Consider the following 18256-nt stretch of genomic DNA (forward strand, 5'->3'; position numbering starts at 1 on the left):
ATGAACGAGGGTAATAAACGACACGCTATTATAATAGCCCATAGCTAGTGAATAATAATAGCAGGTTTCTGAAAACAAAAAAAAAAAAAAAAACAATGAATTACGATACTAAACAATATCGTCTGATAACGTGTCCGAGAACCACACTTATACTCTTTCGTTCGGTTCGACAATGCGTGTGGTTCGTTCGCTGCCCGACCATGTCCGACGACGATAGTAATAATACGGGACCGGTGTATCTGAAGCATCGAAATTTCGCCGACGGACGGCAGCAGCCTCAACCGACGAGTGCATCGCATTTGGTCGATTCGGCGTTCAATTCGAAATTCAACAAAGGAAAGAATATCAGTAGTTATGTCGTTTTTTGTATCAAATATTACCACTGTAAAATATTATTAATCATTGTACACGCAGAGCGTACCAGAGTGCGAGGCTGCAGGGTTGCCATTTTTCATTTTGAGAAATCTGGGACACATAAATAATTTACTAGGACCCATCACGCCGTCGGCCCTTATGATAATTATAGTGTTGATAATTGACTGTAATTTGCGATTATACATGATTATACATTTTAAATATTTTTTTTTTTGTATATATTATTGTTAAGTACATGAATTGACACAGTCAATGTTTTCAGTTTGAGTATAAAATAAAATGTCTTCAATAAGACTATAGCCTATAGGTACCTGTATGAATAGAGTCATTCGTTGTTATTTCATAAACACATCTTTATAGATAAAACTTGGTGTTAATACGTTCTGTTAAAGTTAACAATAAATTATTATACTATATACGGCATACGCATGTCCCGATTAAGTCTCTCAGATAAATGGTGTTACCGCCAACATTGATTAATTTGTATGCCGTCGATGATGTAAACTAGGTTAGGTAAATTCCTAACCAATTTCACAAATTCCTAACACTATGCATTATAGTAGACCATATTGGCAATGCATTAACTGACAACATAAGCAATGTTGTAAAAATTAGGTATGTTGTCAACACATTTACAACTATGACTGGGAAATGATCTTAATGTCTAACACTGATCGACAATGTTGATAATTTTGTTCAGCGAAATATTTAAATTTGGTCAGAAATGTAATAATAGACCGCCGGGTCTAGAGACTTGACATTTTATATAGAGGTTCCTTAAGCAATACAGGGGCGCACTAAGAAAGGATTTTTCAAAATTCGACCTCTAAGGGGGTAAAATAGTTTTTTTTATAGTCATATAATACACGGCACGGGCAATGCCGTGATGGGACAGCTAGTATTACATAAATAAAATAAATTGAATAATTTTCAACGAATTGATGTACCTACTGTGACACTTCGAAAACAGACAGGTACTTACTATATGGCCTATAGGTACATATTATATACTAGATATACATGTTAGTATGTTATTAGGTGTGCACAGTCCCCCCACATCACATTTTGGGCTCATGTACTAAATATTTTTGCAGGCCACGTAAAATATTATGTAATATAAGATAAGTATAATTCCTATCAAAATTTTAAAATTTTAAAAATTATAAATTAATTTCAAAGGGCCCAGGTTCAACGCCCTCCCTCCTCTTTTGTGGTGTCCTAGGGAGTGTGTGTGTAAAAATATTATAGCAAATAAATAATCGCGATTTATATTGTATACTTACGTACTATAAATTATAATAGCCTATAGGTATAGATGATAGATGTATCCGATGGACGGCTATCGAGTATCTTTTACTTATAATAATATGTAGGACACTTTGTGTACGTTCATCGACACATTAGAGCCGGAAAGTACATTATTATTGTCAGTAAAGATGTTAGTGTAGATAACTTGATAAATCGATTTTATAACGCAAGGCTGTTTCCAATTCAACAAACAAACATTTGATAAGCCCGGAATTATCTTGATTACCTAGGAAATATTTCTAAATGCATAATTGCCTGAAAATAATGGACATTGACATTTCTAAGTCAATATCGAACACTGCCTAATTTGATCGGAAATATTGTTAAATCTTAAATGTCATTAACGTTAATTCCTAATTATACATCTTTGCCGGTAACATATACGATGAAGTTTTATTATCAACATTATAGGAATTAGGAATCAGGATAGTGGCCCTCCCTCCTGAAAGGATGCAAAAGTTTGTACAAATTCGAACAAAATGGTTATGAGAGAAATGTCCCTGATGTACCCCTTACGGGAGAGGATGTTTTATCTTACTTATTGATTTTATAGAGATAAACACAAACATTTGAAACATAATAGTGTTTCTATTTTGTCACAGAACTTGAAATACAAGACGATCTCGGAATGCCTGTAAACTACGTAAGAATTAAAGCCTTAGAAGACGATATAAGGATGAACATAATTAGCGACAAAAATTCGTTGCACAGGGCCATAACTCCAGTACTAATTCTGGCTCAAATTTGCGCTCTTTTACCAGTTCAAGGCATTCGAGGGCAAAATACTAGTTATTTAGTGTGAGTAAAACCATGTACTTACTACTTACCTAATTATTCAATTTGAATTGCCAGTATGTATACAGGATGATTCACTAAACATGCTCACCCTCGTTTTTCATTCAATAGCTGTCTCCGCTTTAAATTGTTTTTTGTATGCAATCGTTAAATTCAAATTAACGCATACATTACTGTGACCTACTTGCAATCGTTAAGTACACTCAAAATCTACTAGCAAAGACACTTCTTCGGTTTTTTTTGTGTTGTACAATATTTTTTTTAACTGTCTCAATATATTATCTCAGACATTTTATGTTTTTTTTTTAGATTCAATTGGTTCAGCTGGCCAGTTATTTATGTCTTCGTTGTAATTGCTGCGTCCCTCCTAATTCTTTCATTTTCACTCATCAAAATATACATGACTGGACTGACGTATTACAGCACGGGTAATGACTATGTTCCAAAAAATATCAGTACTAATTTTCTTTCAGTTTACACAATTCTCTGGATACTTATCGGCTATCCATCCACATACAATATAATGTAATGACAGGTAGCACACAATCTCAGGCCAATTATGCATAAGTATAATAATTATTATTTTTCGATACACAAATTAAAACAATAGTCTTAATTCTAAATTAATAATATATTCGTTGAGTGGAGCCGATAATTTTGTAGCCATGTGCCCAGATTGTAGTACTCGTATATATTATCGTACATGATTTTATTGTTCATTAAATCCACTGATTTAACTATGATATTTTAATATTTAAACAGTACCCATACATTTCAGTGATAATTTTAATTATATTAATAATATAATATTGATTTACTCACTAGGCCCGGCGTCCTAGTTATTTCTAATCAAATGTAACAATCTTTGATAACAATGATTTTATTTCGTTGTGCGACTTGTAAAAGTTTTTTTTTACTTAAAATTTTGACCGACAATTCTAATTCTTTTAATTAAAACATGTTTTACAGTGTCCTTGAAATCAGAAATTCTCCAGTTTTTGGAATTGCAATTCATGTGGGTGGCATTTAATATCCACTATTCCATGCCCATTTCACTAAATGGAGTAGTTAATTAATAATTAATATAATTACATGACCGACCTTCAATATTTATCGATCAGCACACACCATGACCTGGATTTTGGGTTTATGTGAGCCACGAGGTTCAGATGGTGAATATACTATAGTAGTATAGTATGCTGAAAATTGTGTCGAAACAACAGTATTTAAATTTCAGATTAGTGGATTGTAGTTTAAAGCGGGCACCCTGCAAAATGTTTGTTCACCAAACTTAGACCTAAATACTTTAATCTAATTAACTCCTCGTTCGAAATTAAATTGTTAAGTGTCAATGTACAATGTATACTCCAATAAATACTATTCTTAGAAATATGAAAGAAAAATGTGTATGTTGTCATTTATAAAAGTAAAACATAAGAATTATTAGGTTATAAATATATTATATTGTTTCCAACATCGTTGTTTGGTAATGACATGTAAAATTATGTAAAAATATTTTCAAAAAAGTTAAAATTTCAAAATATTGAGTATAGATCATTAAATAGACCATTTTGTATGTGGTCCGGTAATAATATTTGATGTCAAAAAGTAAAATAGAGACATCTGTAGAATTATAATGTTAAATTATTATACTTAATAACTTGTTTATAATATTTTATATTCTCATTACACCAGAGGTCTGCACCAATTGGTAGACGGCGGTCACATTTGTAAGGGTCCTGATGGTCGCGTGATTACTAATTATATGATATGGTATTACATTTTTATAATACAATGATGAATAAATATATATTCCGATATCGTATAAAAAATGATATGTTTATACAAATTAATAATACATCAATACGTATAAGTATTAATTTATGTTAATGTGTGAAAAATGTCATTGAGTTAAAGTGTTTTGGACCACAGGAAGTTTGGTAAGCTTGACAACGGATCCCTTTGGAAAATTAGTTAGTTACCTCTGTACTACGCTATCATAGTATAGGCTTACATGAGCTTCTTATAAAATTTTGCAATTAGGAGAATGTCTGTCAGGTTTTTGTACCACAACTTTATATTTTTAGCAATAACATTGTGGTGATTTACATAGTATTATTAAGTATTGTTTATTTCATAGGAGAAATAATGTTTTTCGGAAGTTCTCTGGTAATTTACATTCTATTTATTCATTTGGCAAGGGAATGGCCGAAAGTTATGGAAAAATGGGAATTAATGGAACGTGAAATGAGACAATTTGGTTACCCTTCCAAAACGGCTTTTAAGTTCAAAATACTTACTAGTATCGTAATGGTACTTGCTATAGGTACGTGAAACATTAAAATAATATTTGTAAAATTCAATCTAACTAGTACTTCTTTTTTTAAATGAGAAACACAATTTTATATTGTAAGTTGTAGATGAGGTGATTTTTTTGAAAACGTTGATACACATCGGAATTCGAACGAGGAGTATATGAGTTATTAAAACTATAGTTTCCAAAGATAAAGATAATAATTCTTATAATGATTAACTCGTTCGAGTTTTAATTTATTTAGGCACTTGAACATTTAAAATTTAGAAAAAAATCATCTTTTCAACAATTTATAATATACAATGGGGAAAAAGGTCACACCACCAAAGGAGTAAAGAATCTTTTTAAATGGTATAAAAATCGATATATTTGAAAATATAATTAATAATTTATAGACTAAAAAAAATTTGAAAAATCAGAATTAGGATTAATGTATTATTAGAGAACAATAATAATGAGTACGCTTGGAAAATCACATAGTTAGAATACAATTATGCAGATTTTGATGTTTTTTTTTTTGATTTTACAGTTGAACACTCTGCTTCCGTTATAACAGGAATAATGAAAGCAATTCCTTGTTCGACGGGTGGACTTGATATTTTTCGAGCTTATTTCTCCATGTCTTTTCGACAAGTCTTTGCATTGATTCATTATTCACTTGTAATTGCTATACCTTTGGGATTTTTAAATCTTATGCTTGCTTGTGCTTGGAATTATATGGATTTATTTATTATCATACTGTCATGTGCATTGTCTGATAAATTTAAGCAGCTCAATCAAAAACTGGCCACTGTCAAAGGAAAGGTTCGTCATTATTTATTATTTAAATCTATAATATAAAGGTTTATATAATACCAATATAAACATGCTAGTAGACTCCGCCAGAATATTCTTGGGGGAGGGGGGGTACATACTGCATATAATATAGTATAAGCTGATTTCTAAATAATCTTAAATAACTCGAGACGCTTATGTATCAATGATACATAAATCACAAAAGCTACCGAAGTCTATATTCACATACTGGGTTCGGTTGGTTCTCCCATTGGTTTTTGTTTTGGTTAAATGCAGCCAAAATAAAAAAAAATCTTTATGGGCTACACAATGTTGTCGGGTCCTCATTAGAAGGACGTAATGGTACCTCTTGTAATTTATTCATTAAAATGATTTTGCGTTGGACAAACTTACGAAAACCGTATTCCCTGTATAGTAGTCTTACCAAATTGTCGCAATACCTAAATAGACAATAATTTTATCAATTCCTAAATTGTATCTAAAAAATAAAAAACACTAAGTGTATACAACACGGATACAATTATTTTCAACGTATAGTGTGAACATTTGATAAATATACTCTGTAAACACTGAAGTTTTAAGTTTTTTCTATGCAAAGCATTGTTCATTTTACAGTAATTTTTCGTAATTTGTATTCCCTGGTGGTGCTCAGGTGTAAAATAGTTGATGACGGCTACCCCTCTATACTGCATAATACCATATCGATATGACCGTCAACTGAGGTACACTAAAACCAAAATACACTGAGTCTCCCGTATTCAAATGTTCATTTTTTCCGCTGGACAAAGTCCGATAATTTCGCTAGTATTTTATAAAATTAGTCTTATTAACATAATATTTACAGGTAGTTTTAGTTGTTAATTTAAATTGAAGATCAAATGAATGCAATATTTTATGACTAATTCTGTGTATTCACAACATAGATCAAATTTAACATGAATATAATATAATGGCGCATTGAAAGTATTAGGTATGCGTAAGACGACCACACAAAAAAGTCTGGGCCTACCATAGTATTATACTATAAGAGTTTATTAAATGTATTAAGACTAATTCAATATGCATTATTATCATTAAATATTGTTCATTTAGTTTTTTTTCTAAGATCCTTCATTTTTTGTTATTTTTAAATCCTTAACAAAAGCGTAACGACTAATACAATTTAAACAACCACATATTATAATTTATACATAATATTTTATTCTAAATGATACACATCATGTATATATGTATATATGTATATATGTATATATGTATATATCACTAGACCTGTTTTAGTTCATAATATAATATATTCGATTTTTTAAATTATTATTCATGAATCATGACACTCATGTACTTGCATAAATTGTGTATAATGACATTATACATTAATGATTGAAATTTAGGTGCTTCCAAGTACGTATTGGCGGAAATCCAGAGAAACATATAACCTATTAGCGTCGTTAACTCAAGACTTTGATGAGTTTTTGTCACCGGTGATATTATTATCATTTGCTAACAATTTGTACTTTATTTGCTTACAGCTTCTAAATAGTTTGAAGTATGCAAATAACTAATATTTATGTAAATTTTATTAAGGCTAAACGTGTTTTCAGACCAATGCACAACGTTTGGGAGGCTATTTACTTCGTGTTTTCATTTACATATTTGGTTGGAAGAACATGTGCTGTATCTTTATACGCTGCTTCCATAAACGATCAAAGCAAAAAACCGAAAGCCATCCTATTTTCTGTGCCGACTGAAAGTTATGGAGTAGAGGTGAATTTAAGTTTAGCTTACAAGTATTATAAGTATAATTAAACCTTAAATAATTAATAATATTTGATATGAAGTGTGTCAATTGTTAAGCAACAATTAATAATAATAACCAATAAATATTGTTGAGTATATTTAAGTAAATATTAAGAAATGGGCCAATGGGCGTATTAGGATTTAGTATGTAAGTTTGTATTTTCTAGATAAAAAATGGTTTGGCATATTATGCTTAAAACTAAATAGGATGCCATATTGATTTTGGTGTACAAAAAAAGTGATTTTATATAACCGCGGCTTTTGTCTATAAAAAAGGGAAAGTGATTATTCTGGGTTTTGTCGTTACGAGACTTTCGTCATTCTAAGGATTTCGATTTAAGAGTACAAATGTACATAAAAATATGGCTTTCGATAGGATTAGGATCTAGGATGGTAAGTGAAAATAATATAATGGTATGGTATAGATTATAGAATATACAGTATATAACAAAGACTATCAAATCTCAGTCAGCCTAAAACATTTTAGTTGTGGTCCAAAGGTATACCTATACGTGGATTGCGTCCCACTATTTTGGCCATGTATAAAATATGTATTTTAGTAGTTGGTACAATTTTTTTTTCGTTTTTAGGGTTCTTAGCACCTGCTGGTGTATTTATAGGAAGCCCTGAAATCTTTTATTTTGTGACTCACGATACATTTACATATATTATGGTATATTTATAGTATATTATAAACTGCAATAAACATGGATGGGTTTTTGTTTTCCGAATAATTCGTATCCAACTCGAAGTAAAAATTACCAAAATTGCCAACGAAATTGGATTTAACAATTTAATAAAAATAGAATAATAAGGTTAGAATTTGTGAAAAGCTTGGGTATCAAAGAAGTGTAAACCAAATTTTTCAATGTCATATTTGATTGATTTTTTATTATATTTGTTGTAATAATAATAGTTGTAATAATAATAATAATAATAATAATAATAATAATAATAATAATAATAATAATAATAATAATAATAATAATAATAATAATAGATTATTTATTGTTATAAAACAAAAAATAACAACCCCCTATGGGTGTTTAGGAGTGCAGTAGATAAGGGAAAATAAAAAATGATCGTTAAATTAAAACTATAAGAGAATGAAGAAGGATAGGTAAATTATATTATTATTGACTATATTGATTTTTGATTGGTTTCAACGTACATTTTATTTTTTTTTATATCATAATATCATATTTTATTTTACATTCAACAAACAAACAAAATATTGATATTTATTTAATTATTAGTTGTTTAAGAACACCTGATTAAAATTCACGAATTGTGTCCCAGATATTTAGAGACGCAGTTCGTGTACATCTTTTTTACGGAATTTTGCTCATGTGTTCCAGTCAGCTATATTTACATTGAATACATTTAGCCAGGTATATTAAGTGAGATAAAGTAAAAAATGAATGAAAAAAAAATAAAATTTACAGATTAATAGGGATTATAATATAATAGGTATACTTACTTATAGACATTAAAACATTAATATCAAAAGATGTGATGAATCTCTATCGGATAGACGCATTGAAAGTGAGAGGGAAGAAATTAAAATATAGTATACCTATAGTATTTTCTAACAAAAAATGATAAGGTTCTTTTTTTAATAATAGGTAGCAAGATTCTTAACTCAAGTGACATCTGATGAATTAGCATTGACTGGATGCAATTTTTTTTCTGTCACTAGAACATTAATGCTGACGGTCAGTTTGATTATGCGTTTTATTTTATTTAACATTCATTAAAATTATAATTAGGTGCATACACTTTAATGATTTTTTTGTTATAATCATTAAGGTTGCTGGAACAATTGTCACGTACGAGATCGTATTAATACAATTCAACAGTGTAAATAGTGATGGAAATGGTCAAAATAATACTACTACTTATTGTCCATAATTATTGTAATTTATATAAAGTACTTTTAAATATTCATGAAAAAAGTATAGGTACTATTACAAGTAGTATTGTTAAGGTATCTTGGTTAATTTTTAATAAATTATTTATTATTCAGTATGATCCTAAAATAAGGTTCATTACCTACCATTACATTTTTTATATTATATATTACATTATAATTAATTAATTAATTAAAATATTATTCAAAAACAAACATTTAGAAAATATCTGTATTCTGTACCTTACATTAGATAGGTACTGATATTAGATTATTTTTCAAAAAAATTTTTTGTATAATTTTATACAGTTAAGTATTTTAAGATTTAGAAATAATGTATACCTAAATTAATTTTATATACATAAACCTAATTTATCATTTAATTATCATTGTGTGATAATTCTGTTTGACTCAAAATACAAAACTTAAAATGGTATAACATTTATTTATGATAACAATTTAGATTATGTTTGTTGAAAACAACCATGGAAGTGTATTGGTGTGAATTGATGTTTTAATTTAGAAGCTATAACAGTAGTATATATTTATATTATACGTTATAACCTATAAATAAGTAGTTTCTGCGAATATGAATTAACAAAAACAGAAATTTTAGATCTGTAGGTACCTATTAAGACTTGAAATATTCAATACAATTTAATTCATTTTTTAAGATGAATGCCTTATTTCTCATTGATGAACGAAACATTATTGATCAGTCATTGAGTTGTGATGGATGTACGAAAAGAACTGTTGAAATATGGTTTAAATAAACTAAAATATAGTAATGAAGTCCTTGAATAATAAAACTTAGTACCTACCTACTTATCTTTCTAGTTCTACCGAATATTGAAAACTATTTTAAAATAAATGTTATCGTTGAACGGAATTACTAAATTATAGTCTTGTTGAAAAGTAATGGTTTTTAGATGTATTATGTATAAACGTAATGAAATATTCAAATTTATAATTTTACTTTCGATTTCATACATATTTTATATTTTTACATCAATCACTAATATTATTTAAATAACGATGAGAAATATTATTTGCCTCAGTAAAACTAAAATTAAGTATTCTTTGACGATTACATATTATATTATTATGTCTGGTAGTTATATTATATTTGCATGTTAAATGTACGAAACAAAATTCAAATGAAAATATTAAAACTATTCGGGCATTGGCGAATCAGTAATAGTAATTTTCATACACCAAAAACACATTTTGTAGGTACTAAATGTATACTTTTCGAGAGGCGTTTATTATTTGGTAGATAAAACTTAAAATCAATTATTTATAGTGTGTATAAAATTCCATTTCATAACGTCAAAAATTACTATAATCAAGTATTCCAATAACGCGTGTTCCGTGTGTCAGAGACCCCGATAACATCGGTGAGCACTTTATTTTTGCAATTGAATATTTAACAATTTGGCAGTGAATTCAAACTCGGGAAAGTCATTTAGTGTGATGAGTTTACTTGTGTCGTAGTGACAATACTAGTTTTCTCGTTTCTTTACTATGTCTGACGAAAATACTTTCAGGCCCGTTTATCTCAAGGACAGGAATTTCACAGGATCTGGTTATGAAGGGCAGTTGAAACAAAGTTCATTAACTGAATCAGCGGTCCGTTCGAATTATAAAGCATTGAAATTAAAAGAAAACAAGGGCAATATTGGTAATATTGATTTTTTTAACTTATTATTATTGGACTATTTATTATTTTAATAAGATAAAATAATGCCATATGTGAAAAACTCAAATTAGGTTTTTTTCGTACAAAATAATAATTATTATTAACAGTACCTAATTAGATTTTTTTTATAGCACTCGAAATACAAGATGATCTTGGTATGCCCGTAAACTACGTGAGAATCAAGGCCTTGGAAGACAGTATAAGGAAAGACATAATTAGCGATAAAAATTCGTTGCACAGAGCCATCACTCCTGTACTTATTTTGAGTCAAATGTTCGCTATTTTCCCAGTTCAAGGCATCAGAGGACAAAACACTAGTTATTTGTTGTGAGTCATACGCTAGGTTCAATTAATAATTAGTCTTCTTTTACTATTAATTTGACCTCTTTAATATTCATAATTTATAAAATGTTTTTGTTGTACTAAACATTTTAATAAATAAAAGCAACTGGAAAAGTCTTAATACTTTTCAATAATTGCTATATTATAATTCTGAGTGTATGCTAAGAGTTAACACTAAAATAATAAGTATTTCTGTTGTACGATCTTAGATTTAAATGTGATTTTCGGGGGTTTTAGTGAGTGGCAAAACAGAGTTTCAAAATAGACATTTTGAGAATATTAGAACCTTTTCGGTATGCATATGGACTATTTATAAAAATAACTTTTGAATACAAAGTTTGTTTCCAATTATCTAATTCACAACGTTATAATAAGTTGAAATTTACGAATTACTAAAAAAAGTAAGGTGTACTGTGAAATTGTGCACGCAAATACTAAACAGTTACATAATTTGGAAATTTCTCAAATGTGTATTGTATTGGTACACCCTTTCATCTCCATTTGAATCCAAGCTCATCCAGCAGAAATGTTAATTATAGTACCTACCTTGTACTATGAACAATGAACATATATGTAGGTACATATTATGTATGTATACTTACTATTATTTTAAAACATAAAAATAAAAATATGTTTAATTCCATGAAATCTGCACAAAAATCATTTCAGTTAAAATATTTTCAAACACATGTAATAATTAATAAGTAATTTGTATCATGTATTTGATATTTTATATGTTTTAGTTTCAAGTGGTTTAGCTGGCTAATGGCATACAGCATTATTTTACTCGGTTCTTCTATTTTCATGGTTTTGTTAATACTATATAACTTTTATAGTAATGGACTGACATATGAAAACACTGGTAAAGCTAAGAATTTATTTTTTCATAAAATTTTTGTTTTATTTAACTTGCTGCTTTAATTTTAAAAACTAGATTATTAATCAAAGGTTATACTAACTTAATTATACAAATTTGTTGAGAAAATATTTATTATACAAGGTAATCGTTCAAGTTTTAACTATAGCGATTATATTATGTAAGGATGGATAAAGATTTTCCTACACCTATTAATAATTACAATTATAAATACAATAATGTTAAGCTAGGTAATTATTATCAATTATAAATCTATTTACACTTTTAGTAAAATAAATAATTACAAATTGTGTAATCACATAAAAATACATACCTAATAATGACAAAAGATAATAATTCACTAAAAAAAAATATTTTTAAATTAAATTTCGCAAGTAGTTACCTAGGTACTGGTAAATATAGGTAATAAGGTTATTTGGTTTACAGGTCATTTTGTATATTTCGGAGGTACACTTATAATTTACATAGTTTTTATTCATTTGGCAAGGGAATGGCCAAAAGTTATGGAAAAATGGGAATTAATGGAACGTGAGATGAAACAATATGGGTATCCACCTAACATGGCATTTAAGATTAAAATGTTAACATGTATCATCATGTTACTTTCAACAAGTATGTAAAGTATAATAAGAAACAAAAAATGTCTTTTCTCAATAGCTCAGAGCAATGATAAAAATCATATGCTCATATAATGCAGTAATGCAATGAAACAATTAATTGATATTGTTGTATAATAGTTATTAATGATAGTTGTTTTACATCTATGTTTTATTTTTACAGTCGAACACTGTGCTTCTATTTTAACTGGAGTATTAAAAGCCATACATTGCTCATCGGATGGACTAGATATTTTTCGACTTTACATTTTGACATCGCTTAGAACAGTCTTTACGTATATAGACTACTCGTTAGTAGTTGCTTTAACTTTGAAGATTTGTGATTGTCTGTATTCTTTTGCTTGGAATTTTATGGATTTATTAATAATCATACTAGCTTGTGCTTTGACGGAGAAATTCAAGCAGCTCAACCAAAAATTAGACGGCGTTAGAGGGAAGGTTAGTAATAACTGACCGATATTACTTACCGATAACACAATATTAGCTTATAACTAAGCTTAAAACTTATTGATATTTTAACGACTAAAAATAATATTAAAATCAAAAAATTATATTAAATTTATAAGATTGAATATTATGTTATTGCAATTTAATTTATTGTCAGTTGATATAATACAAAACCTAACTAGGTATTATAGTAGGTATACCTACGTCAATTCATTTTTGTAGAAAAACTAAAAGACTGAATTGTTTTGCAAATCTAAAGATAAACAGCACATAACCTATACCTACACGATTGATACATTTTGTAGTAGATTTTTTTGTGCAAAATATTATGTCATTTTTCATTGCCACACGTTACATATTCCAGCTACCTATTTAAAGTGTAAATGTTATATGAAAGCCAGGGCATAGATAATTTATTTCGATTTAAATTTTAGGTGCTTCCAAGTATGTACTGGCGAAAATCTAGGGAAACATATAATATTTTAGCGTCGTTGACTCACGACTTTGATGAATTTCTATCTCCTGTGATATTATTATCATTCGGTCATAATTTGTACTTTATTTGCTTACAACTTCTTAACAGCTTGAAGTATGTGAAAAATATATTATTTTTGTGTGTTTCGTTAAGACCATTAAGTAATAACTAATACTTTTAGACCGATGCACAGCTCTTGGGAGGCATTATGTTTTGTATTTTTATTTACATACCTAGTTGGAAGGACATGCGTGGTGTCTTTGTATGTCGCATCCATTAATGATCAAAGCAAAAAACCGAAATCCGTCTTATTCTCTGTGCCAGCAGAGTGTTATGGTGTTGAGGTGAATTAAAGTTTATTTTGAAAATGGCATGCTTATTTATCATTGAAGTAAAACACCAAATAAATTTGTTTTTTTTTTAAATTACAGGTAGAAAGATTTTTAATGCAAGTGACGGCTGATGAATTATCGTTTACTGGATGTAATTTTTTCTCCGTCACCAGGACGTTTATGCTAACGGTTGGCCACAAAATTATTTTTATCCTTTGGAATGTTTTTTTTTATTTACGTTGTGAGTGCTAATGTTTCATTCCGTTATGATAACTTAGGTTGCTGGAACTATAGTCACATACGAGATCGTACTAATACAATTTAACAATGTGGGTAGCGGCGTATCTGATCAAAATAATACTCTTGCTAATTATTGTCCGAAGTTGATATGATTCATAGTTCGGCTGATAAATGAAACAAAGTTAATCTCCTATTTAGTGATAAAGGCATATTATGGATTGTTAGAACCTAACCAGTGATGTGTCTGTGATTTTATACATAAAGAGTTTGTAAACATCATGTATACCTACCTTGTAACATAAATAACTAATCGCTAAAATACAACTGTCGGGTAAAAAAATTACATTTTTATAAGTAGTCAATTCGTAACCTGCAAATATTACAACAAGCCTTGACAGAAATGAGCATTATGAATTTAGACATTTTAATAATGAAATATAATAAATGAATGCTTTGTGACTTGTAAATAACATTAAATACTATATTAATTGTTCATTTTTTTTCAGTCGGAATATATGTTTAAAGTAAAATCATAGGTAAAATCACACTATTTATAATCATCTAAATTAGATTGTTTTTATCTTTTTATTGTTTTCATTAGGCACACCTAAGCAATATGTATGGTAACCGATTACATTTTACTACAATAGTTTTAAGAAAAAAATATATAATATTTAACATTTATGGATGTAGACTGATTTTTTTTTATCTATGTTCTGCAGATGTAATATTTCCAATCAATTATTTTCTATAACCCTTTTTTAAATACAATTATCTTACTTTCAACATGTACAACGAGTCAGGCACGTTAATGCAATCTATTCGGCTTTAAAAATATTTAAATTAACATACAATTTAAAAATAGATTTGTCCATTTATATAATATGTACAATATTATTACTTAATTAAAAGATTTTTAATTATTAATAATAATATAATCTTATTGGCCACCTATGACTCCTATCCAGACTTGTTATCGACTCGAATGTTACTTAGGATAGACTTGTTCTATAAACAAAGACACTTGACTGTTCATTCAAACTTTTAAGTATGAAACATTTTTACACAATTAAAATAATGGGAAAATTTGGTATTTGAAAATTTCAAGTATAATTTTGTTTGTTAAATTTATTATTGTTAAAATATTATGTTATAGTTATTATTTATTTTGATCATTATCAAACTATAAAACAAATAGAAGGTAATCCATGTTGATAATATCATTTTGATGCTAGTAGCCATGGTTATAGAAAATAAAATAATTATAATACAAATGACTTAACAAAGTTAATGGTTTCGAAGAAATTTTTTTAAAATAAGCTTTAGTAAAAATTGAGTTTTGGGTTAGTGTGTATATGTGTGTCCTCCCTCTAATTACCAAAAAATGTAAAAAATGATAAGGTAGCAACTATCACCAACTGCTAAAGTATTTGGAACAACTGTGCAAAAAAAAATTGGAAAAATTCATTGTCTCACAGGAAAATTAATACCGCATTCTATTTGTTTCTAGAATTTGTCAGAAAATTGTCCAAAGTGAAATAAGTGCCTATTCCAATAATAATTCTAAATATCATATAATACATGGCATCTAACCAAGGTTTGAAGTTTGAACACTCAAATGATGAAAAATTAACTTAATTAAAATTAATTTTTACTTTTTAGTAGGTAAACTTTTTTTTGTTGAAGGTAAGGGAACTTATGAGGGATCTTGAATTAAATGTTTGAGTATTAGCTAGATGAAAAGAAACGTTTTTTTGAATTTCTAGCTACATGATAATTTTCAAATGTTCATAATCTTAACCAAATTAGAGAAATTCTAGTTTCAGATTATTATAAAAATATGATTAAGGATTTATACTCAATTTTTTGACCGAGCGAATAATATTTTATTTACAATAATTGAAAAAAACTTTTAAATAATCGAAAATCTGTCTTGGCTATGAACAGCATTTGTATTGCCTTAAAAAGTGACGATAGACACTTTCCCACCAGAAAAATTATTGAAAGTCAATATGCTTCTCTCAGAATCTAAAATTATTTAATGTTAAAAAAAATTTTTTTCTAAAATAACTCATAGTATCACAAATTATATATTTTTCGTTTCTAGGAATAAGCCTATAATATTCTCATTGTCATGTCAAATAACATATTTATTAAAATAAACATTGTTCATACAATAACATTTTATTTTAGTTGTTCTAAGACATTGAAAGTTATTAGTTGCTAATTATTTAATAATATAGAATATCAAATTGTATTAAAAATGAGTATTGTTGGTCAAGAAGAAAATACCCAAAAGGTAAAAAATGAAATTGTAGAGCTCCAGAAGTACATACATTCCAAAATATACCGACAATTGTTGTTGCGTCAACGCATGGATGCCAATTACCAGCGAATGATGGAAGAGTGTATGGTCAACGAGAAGGAATTGGAAAAAATTCGCTCGGAAAACTCACGTTATAAGTTCGTCGGGCAGTGTCTGATGAATAAGGCCGTAGAATTAACCGGTTGCAAATTCGCAAAGAGTTTAACTAAATCCGGAAAAGACGACGATGAAGCAGCTTTACACTTGGAAGTTAGTTTTATAAATTTATTTCAATTGGTACCTAGCTAGGTAGTAGAAATTATCAAATAGCAAGACATTTGTAATGCTATTTAGATATTTATTGATCAATTTAAACAAGATTATAATTAGTGACTTTTTGTTCTTGCATGAACAAATTGCACTCATAAAAAATAAACATGTAATCATAATTTTAATATTTTAATAGCAAAATCTATTATCTAAACCTTTCTCTAATATTCTCAAAACCGGTACAGTATTTTTTTGATTCTATAAGCCTTTAATATTATATAACAGATGTCGCCCATGTCTTCTATCCTAATACTTTTTTTTTTAATAACGACATTTAATTATGTAAAAAAATATATGTACAAAAACATTAATAGTTTTACTTCTGGTCATCTGTTATACTATGATGTTCTTATGATAGGTACATATAGAGTTGTCGTTTAGATTTACCTCCTTTCAACGTACTTACTATAATATTATCCCAACCTACTTAGTTCAAAAAGTTCAAAATAATTATATTTTAACAAAAATTACACAGCGAATGGAATTTAGGTATATTATAAATAATATACAAGACAAAATAATTGACCACTAGTAAGCTACTTACTCCGTACTCGCGTGTATTTTGATTAAATATTCCTACGAAACTACAAGGTCTCTTTTTTCCGTCGGTGTTTACAGGTGTGTAGTAACAAACTGTTGGCCGAGCTGGCGACGTACAGGGAGAAGGCCGAGGCGGCGTCCAGAAACTTGGCCGATGCCAGAGAAAAACTGGCTAAGGCGTCTGAGTTGGAGGAGTGCTTGAAGCGGGGTGCAACAAACCTGACGGTGCTCGCCGAAGCTGACCGGACAAGGAGGGACTGCGAAGAGGCGGAGTTGCGGACGATGACCAAGCGACTGACGGCCGAGCTGGTGGAAGCGCGGCGTGACGCAGACTTGTTGCGGACAGCCGTGGAAGAGATGTCGGAATCGGCGATGGGGAGCGATGGGGCGCCGGTCATGTGCAGTAGCACAGGGCTGCGCGAGGAAAATATCCGGTTGCAGGCCGATTTGAAAACCAACCTGGAGGTAGAGGCCACATTACACGCCAGAATTGTTCAGTTGGAGACCACTCTGCAGAAGACTTGCAAGAGGGCTTAGGGGCAGTCTTGCTTGGTCAGACAGCGGACAGTTAGACTACGAAAGCGACAAAAACCATACGCACGACTTTTTTTTGAACTATAAAATTATCTGAATAGATTTTAACTACCTAATCAAATGCACGTTTTATCATATTATACATTACTACTAGGTTATAGGTACAAAAACTTAAAACCTAGTTATAAAAAAAATGTATAACTCTATGTCAACAAAACTCACCAAAAC

General features: G+C 29.1%; 3 protein-coding genes across 4 annotated transcripts; all 3 read left to right on the top strand.

The window, feature by feature from the left end:
- The first annotated feature begins 169 nt into the window (after positions 1 to 169).
- On the top strand, positions 170 to 9523 carry LOC111040985 (gustatory receptor for sugar taste 64f-like). 2 transcript variants are annotated; one of them, XM_022325091.1, is made up of 9 exons: positions 170 to 351; positions 2286 to 2481; positions 2788 to 2906; positions 4619 to 4804; positions 5322 to 5596; positions 6976 to 7130; positions 7186 to 7348; positions 9007 to 9096; positions 9191 to 9523. In XM_022325091.1, the coding sequence occupies exons 1-9, from the start codon at positions 201 to 203 to the stop codon at positions 9290 to 9292; spliced, it is 1437 nt and encodes a 478-aa protein (XP_022180783.1). In that variant the 5' UTR covers positions 170 to 200; the 3' UTR covers positions 9293 to 9523. The 2 variants fall into 2 exon arrangements, with proteins under 2 accessions (XP_022180783.1, XP_022180784.1); XM_022325092.1 differs by lacking the exon at positions 4619 to 4804.
- Positions 9524 to 10395: 872 nt separating this feature from the next.
- LOC111040984 (gustatory receptor for sugar taste 64f-like) lies at positions 10396 to 15397 on the top strand. The gene is made up of 9 exons (XM_022325090.1): positions 10396 to 10971; positions 11121 to 11316; positions 12075 to 12193; positions 12635 to 12820; positions 12989 to 13263; positions 13707 to 13861; positions 13929 to 14091; positions 14179 to 14268; positions 14358 to 15397. Exons 1-9 carry the CDS (start codon positions 10815 to 10817, stop codon positions 14469 to 14471), a joined length of 1455 nt encoding a protein of 484 aa, XP_022180782.1. The 5' UTR covers positions 10396 to 10814; the 3' UTR covers positions 14472 to 15397.
- Positions 15398 to 15504: 107 nt separating this feature from the next.
- LOC111040982 lies at positions 15505 to 18256 on the top strand. The gene is made up of 2 exons (XM_022325088.1): positions 15505 to 16894; positions 17573 to 18256. The coding sequence occupies exons 1-2, from the start codon at positions 16583 to 16585 to the stop codon at positions 18029 to 18031; spliced, it is 771 nt and encodes a 256-aa protein (XP_022180780.1). The 5' UTR covers positions 15505 to 16582; the 3' UTR covers positions 18032 to 18256.

Source organism: Myzus persicae, unplaced genomic scaffold (assembly GCF_001856785.1).
Source record: "Myzus persicae strain clone G006 unplaced genomic scaffold, MPER_G0061.0, whole genome shotgun sequence".
NCBI classification, from domain to species: domain Eukaryota; kingdom Metazoa; phylum Arthropoda; class Insecta; order Hemiptera; family Aphididae; genus Myzus; species Myzus persicae.